Below are 6,548 nucleotides of genomic sequence, written 5' to 3'. Positions count from 1 at the left end.
CATTAGAAAGACAAATCTGAAACAACAGTACCAACATGTAACAGTGCTTCAAATCACTCTGTTTGGATGAACTTTCACTTTCTTTCCACTGCGCCTGCACACTGAGAAATTATATTATAGTAATTAAAACTGCTGGCCTGCACAGAGAAACCCTATCCCGATAAGTGATTACCAATACAGACTACAGAGTGCCCCACCCCTTTCATCTCAGTTCTATAACTATAAACACTACTAAAGTAAAACTTGAAAATTTTAAAAAGAAAAAGAGGAGAAAGTATTGCTTTAGAGTAAGAGGAGAAAAGAGACTAAGAAAACTATGGCATTAAAGTACCGGGGATTGATCTCTTTAATGGCCTAAAAACAATGCCTGTTGTGGAAGAACCCTAGTCTGATCAGCGATCTGCTTCAGTAAAAGCAGTTGCTCAAACGAGACAACACAAAATCCTTTGGAATACAGCAAGGTCTGAGCCACTGGGGAGTTCACCAGCACCTGTAGCAGTTGCTGTCGGTTCAGCCTGTCCAACCCAGCAAATTCACCGACATTTGCAGGCGTCTGAAAGGTTAAACTCGACTCACATGGCATCGACTCCAGCATGCTAAGTTGCGCCTTGAGGAACTTGATGTATTTGTACGCCTCTCCCAACATTGTAGCAATGTCCATCTTCTTTTCCCACGGCAAAAGCTTCTGCAGACACTGAGTTTTTTCGCTTATCTTCTTGCGTCGCATACGAGCCAGCATGTTTTGAGGCATCAACGGCCGTACCACTTCAGCTTTTTGAGGCTGACGTGCAGCGAAGGAGGCAGGGTTTGGGAGATTCATGTTCTTCATGACTCCCTCCATAGTCCAGGAACCGGTTGATGACGACGATGGCCGGAGATTTCTCCTATGAGGTTCCACCACAGGAAAATCGTCACGGAGATGAAAATTATAGGGAACGTATTGGTTTTCCTGAGCAGAGACCTGGTTGAGAGGAGGTTGAACAGGTAAACCACGAAAGGATGAAGAATTGCAAAGCATCAAAGCTCGATGGGAGACTTGAGATCTGAAATTGAACCTATCTTCTTCATTGAACGTCTCCAACTTTGGTGTTTTGAGATTGTCTGGAAGCAGGGGAACGGGTTTCAGACGTGGATCTCCCTGGATCGAGTATGGAGTAACATGCATTTGCTGAAAAGCCTGGGGATCTGACGTCGAAACATACGGCAATCCAAGAAAGGAAGGTCCGATGGAGTTGTCTGAAAAACCATGAAACATATGGAACGGTGTTTGCAAGAGATTAACATTGGAAACCGCCTGAAAGCTCAGTCCAGTATCGTTGTGGAAGAATCCATCTCCATTTGGCTGGTCATGAAAGGAGAAATGCAGATTATGATCAGAATCACCAGATCCTTCCTCGATAATCCTTGTTGCGAGTTTTCTCTCCATCTTCTATCGTTCTTTTTCTGATTTTGAGAAACGAAACTGATTCTTACTGGATCTATAGGGGAGCCAGAACGCGAAGAGGCTCCGCTGTGAAGACGAAAAAACAAAAACCCTAAAAAGCTACTGAGGAGAGTAAGGGATGAGGAACTTGAGAGAGAGAGAGAGAGATGAGGCGGCGAGCTTTATAGTCGGCCAATGCCGTTTTGGAAAGAAGAGACACGTGGAGGTGATCATTCGATGCGATCATGCAATGGAAAGGATGATCGGTTATATGCTTTTGCCGGTTATCTTTGCTTTGCTTTGCTTTTTGTCTCGTTTATAAAGGACTGATTTTATAAAATAAAAAAAAATAAAAAAATAAAAAAAGTACTTGAGTACCTACTGAGACTGTTAGAGGCGGCTGCAAGAAGGAAAAAAAAAAAAAAAAAAAGATTGACACGTGGCTATGAGTGATGCGTTTCTTCCGTCTCTCGCTTGTCTCGTCCCGTATTGCTCTAAACCTCTTGTCGGTAGCTTTTCTCTTTGGAAAATTAATTTTCCTGATGTTTGGTTGTTAGGACGATAAAAGAAATTAAAAAAAGAGAAGTAGTTTTCTTATTGGTGGGCCCATAGATGCAGCTACATTGTGTCCTGATGACCAGTGATAAGAAGGAGAATGGCCAGGCATTTATTAGTGGAGAAACAAGGCCCGGTACATGGGGATTGGAGATGTATCGGTGGGCTCATGTATAGGGAAACTGTTTGTTGTAATCAAGGTTTGCTACTATTAAGATTGTAATTTTATTACTATTATTATTATTATTTTGGGTTCTCTATCATATTTTCAAAAATAATTTAATATAAGGGTAAAATGGGTTTTACAAAATAAGTTGAGTGCAGCCCTTCACGGGTAAGGACTAGACTTCCATATACATTCTAACAACGGATCTAAAATCATATCAGAGTCATACTATAATAGAAGATCTAAAAACTATAAACCAATATACAGAATTAGGGGTGAAACAGGCAGTTTGGGCTAGGTTTTTTAAGACACTAGCCAAATCCTGAGTCCTCTTAGCTCAACTCAAGCTCAAGCTGACCCAGCCCTAGGTCGGGTTGAGATAACTCAGCCCAAACCAGCCCTGATTGGGTCGGGCTGGGCCGGGTTGGCCTTAAGCGATCTTGATTTTTGCTAGGGCCTGGTTGGCCTTTGCCCTATTTTTTTGCTATTTACCTCATTATATGGATTAAAAAAATGAGACACATGTGATTGAGTTTTGATTTGTTTCATACTCAATTGACTATTTAGACTTTTATTTCGGTTAAAAAACTTAGCCCAATCTTAAAATTATAAATATTTTCGTTCAATAGATAAATTAGCTTCTTATTTTTGGGTAAACTAAAGATAATTAGATACTAAAAAAAAATTGTAAAATATAAACAATAAATTATAAAGCATAACCTAACACAGGATCAGGCTGGGCTTAGCCTGAGGCCTCAACCCTAGCCTAGCCTGGCCTAGATCCAGGTCCTAAATTCAACTCTAACCCGCCCTCAAGGTTGAAAAATCCAGCCCAAACCCTGTTCGGGCTTGGGTTCGGGCTGATAAGGCCAAACTTACACCCCTAATCAGAATCATGCAATGGAAAAATTTTAATATTTCTATTTTTGATGACATCTAATATTTATATAAATTTAATGGAAGTTAAACATATCTAAACTTCACTATTTACTCCACAATTATATATTTCCAATATATTGTATTTCTTGTCACATCCCTGCCATCATCTCTATAATTACATCAACAGCAATTACTATAAATTTAAATGCATTTGTCTAAATATCTCTAACAAAATATCTAAAATGTCTCTATCTCAAGGTCTCCTACTCAGAAGGCCTAACGCCTTTCCCCCTGTCTCTCCTGGTGCACTCAACACAGTGGCCCTCTCTATGGGTTTGTCCAAACTCTGTAAAAGAATCATAAATACTAGGGAGAGCTCAACTACCTCAGTGAGATGAAGTTTATATTAATACTATAAAACATGCATACATGAGGCAAACATATCAAAACCATTCTTTATTTCATAAACTATCAATTTGTACTAATAATTTATCTCTAATCTTTCATATGAGAACATGATCAACAAAAACATATATCTTTTCATCTCTGTGAACTATCACTTGGGCTATATAAGGGTGAGGATACAACAGTCTATAAATAATGGGATATGCTCCTACCTCCAGTCATCTTAGCACTGGGGAGGATCCATCTTTGTGTATATAAGGGAGAGTTTGCTCCTAGTTCCAGTCACCGTAGCACTGGGGAGGACTATCACAGAATATACCTAGCCTACTCCTGATTCCAATCACCATAGCACTAGGGGGGGCACTATCTCTATAGGCACATGATTTGCTCTTGATTTCAGTCACCATCGCACCGGGGAGGATCACACCCTAATCTCTGTGTACCTTATCCAATGTCTAAAGCTATACTAGAAAGGGATGGTAGTCACAGTATTACACCCGCACCCGAAATATACCCAAATATCCCGGGGCAAATTAGACCTTACCAAAGGGTAATGCCTAGGTGGCTATGGTCAACACTTATGACCTTGAACCTAATATTTTATTATAAGTATCCCCTAGAAGTCTTGAGAGTACGGGTCAAAGCCCCGCAACTTTCCTTCAAGTTTGGGCCCTGACAGTAGCATCGGAGTCACGAAAGACTCACTCGAACTGAATCCGCTCGAGGATTCGCCCATGCTGTTGCCTGTCCTTTTGATTTATTTTTCTATGGGACCCACATCCCCGTGTTCCGGACACCATAATTAGGTCCCCGAGCCATATGGACTCCCACCCTTACCATTGATTGGTTACTTGGGCCATAAAAGTGGGCCCACAAGGCCTAACTTAAAGAATTAATGGGTTTTATACCCCAACTTAAACCAAACAAGCCTTAGTGGATAAATAGGACTTAGGACTAACCCAAATATGTCCTAATTAACTAAATGGACCTAATGGGTTAAGACATGGACCAAACAAGCCCTAAGACCTAATTAAACCCAAAAGACTAAATTGTGTTTGGGGGATACCTAAACAAACACTACCTAAGGGCCCTTCTAACCCCTTAAAGGATAAGAGAATCCTTTATTCTCTTATCTCTCCCCCTCCCAAGCAAATCATGGAGGAGAAGAGACAAGAGAAGAAGGAGAAGGAGGAAGGAAGAAGAAGAAGTGGAAGTAGGAGAGGAATAAGAGGGGAAGGGAAGAAGATGGAGACCATGCCCAGATGGCTGGCTGCCCCACATCTCCTCCTCTTACTGTCCGGACGAAGGGAGAAGAAGAAGGTGAAGGAGAAGAGATGGAAAGGATGGGAGGAGGTCAAGAAGGCTCACCTAGCCTTGTCCTTGCTGCCTCCATTAAGGTAAGACCTCAAACCCTTGGCATTTCTCTTTCCATTTTCATTTTGTAGATTTCCTTGAGCTTGAATTAGCCTAGGGTTCCATTTGGGACTCAAGGTGATGCTTGGCCCTAATTGGGAGCTCTAATGGTGTTGACCTAGCTCTAGAAATGGTTCTTATGTGCTGCAATTGCAGCCATTGCTGTTAAGCTTGGTTTTAAGCCATGAAACCTAACCCTTGGACCAATTTGAGACCAAACCTTGTGTGATCTTGGATCCATGGGGTGAGCCTAGGTTCTAGTGACCCTAGGGAGACTTAGACACCCTTCCCATGTCTCTGAGAGCTGGGTACACTCCAAGCTTCAAGCTGGAAAAGAAGCCCTTTGAAATCTCGGGAGAGACTGCCAACGGACGCACGACTGGATCCACCAATTGTGGTACCGTCCGTTAGTCCGCCCAATACAATTCCCGTGATTTGACCTGAACGGATGAAGGAGTGGATTCAATCTGTTGCCTCTGCCCGTGGGTCAGTTCACTCTCGGGCATGTCTCAGGGATGGAACTGATGCAGGGACAGAGTAAGTTGTTTCATCTGTCCGTGGGTCCGCTCGCTCTCGGGTGTGTCTCAGAAATTAAATGGATGCACCACCGGATCCAAGTAAGAAGTTCCGTCCATGGATCTGCTCCCTCTGTTTTCACCTTTTGGCCTGAACGGAGTCAAGGGCGGACTCACCCTATTACATCCGCCCATGAGTCCGCTCGTGCTGTCTTGGTTGAAACTTGATTTTAACCTTGGGGGCCTAGCATGGGACCCTTCTATACATACCTTAATGATTGGTTTTGTATGTTTAGGCTACCCAACTCGATGGATAGCTGGTGCACCGGTGAGATTCATGTCAACCACGTCGGGTGACACCCGAGTTAGGTGAGTGGGTTCTGGGTGACTTTGTTGGGTTTGAATATATATATATTTGACAATCTTAAGCATGCTATTATATAATTATAAGCATTGTGCGCATTGCATTATTATTCAAATATAACTGTTATGAATGTGATAATATTCTCACCATTGTATCGGGCTACGGTGTCGGGTGTCGGTATCAGAATCCCAATTTATTTAATTATGAAAACTATTATATGCCATCCTGATCTGTATGTGCCGTGCCGTGCTGGTACCCGGGTACTAGATGGAATGGGACGTTGATGCACCCGGAATACCTCTCGGGACGATAGGACTTGCATATAGTATATCTCTGGCTAGGATGCTTGCTCCCTTGTGCTATGACCCTTGCCAACAGGGGTTTATATGTTGGATAGTCTGAGCACCTGCGGTTTGTGGAGGTGGGAGAGGCCAGGACAGGGGTAGTAATGGCTATCGTGGTCTGCCACTGGGTGACCTGATGGTTTCTACCGGCGTAGGCTCCCGTATGATAATTGAGGATTCCTTAGGGCAATAAGTTAAGTGACCCTCAAGGTCTCCCTAGTTATCACAGTGGAATACACTTGACCGATAGAATTTGTGTGTTAGGTGAAAAATGAATCTAACATTAGCATGCATCATTTTACTTGATATTGATTGTGTGTATGTTTGTGCATTCCCCTTTACTCCCTCACTAACTGGTGTAGCTAACCTTATTATACAACCCCCTTTTTAGTTTATATGCAGGAGATACTACTCTTGATGAGCACTGTTGGATGCGAATCAAGTGGAGCCGGTGGCTGTGACTTGGATGTAGATGTACACCCAA

At 42.5% G+C, this 6,548-nt stretch overlaps 1 protein-coding gene across 1 annotated transcript; it reads right to left on the bottom strand.

Moving 5' to 3' along the window:
- Positions 1 to 288: 288 nt before the first annotated feature.
- LOC122648578 (transcription factor bHLH7) lies at positions 289 to 1,102 on the bottom strand. The gene has a single exon (XM_043841793.1). It carries the CDS (start codon positions 1,016 to 1,018, stop codon positions 347 to 349), a length of 672 nt encoding a protein of 223 aa, XP_043697728.1. The 5' UTR covers positions 1,019 to 1,102; the 3' UTR covers positions 289 to 346.
- Between the last annotated feature and the right edge of the window lie 5,446 nt (positions 1,103 to 6,548).

The sequence above is a fragment of the Telopea speciosissima genome, chromosome 1 (genome assembly GCF_018873765.1).
Source record: "Telopea speciosissima isolate NSW1024214 ecotype Mountain lineage chromosome 1, Tspe_v1, whole genome shotgun sequence".
In the NCBI taxonomy this organism is placed as follows: domain Eukaryota; kingdom Viridiplantae; phylum Streptophyta; class Magnoliopsida; order Proteales; family Proteaceae; genus Telopea; species Telopea speciosissima.
Note: the sequence above shows the minus strand (reverse complement) of the source record. Positions and strands in the feature narration are given on the sequence as shown.

Coding starts and splice junctions, on each gene's coding strand:
- LOC122648578 (XM_043841793.1), bottom strand. CDS start 1,018: ATGCTTTGCAATTCTTCATCCTTTCGTGGTTTACCTGTTCAACCTCCT.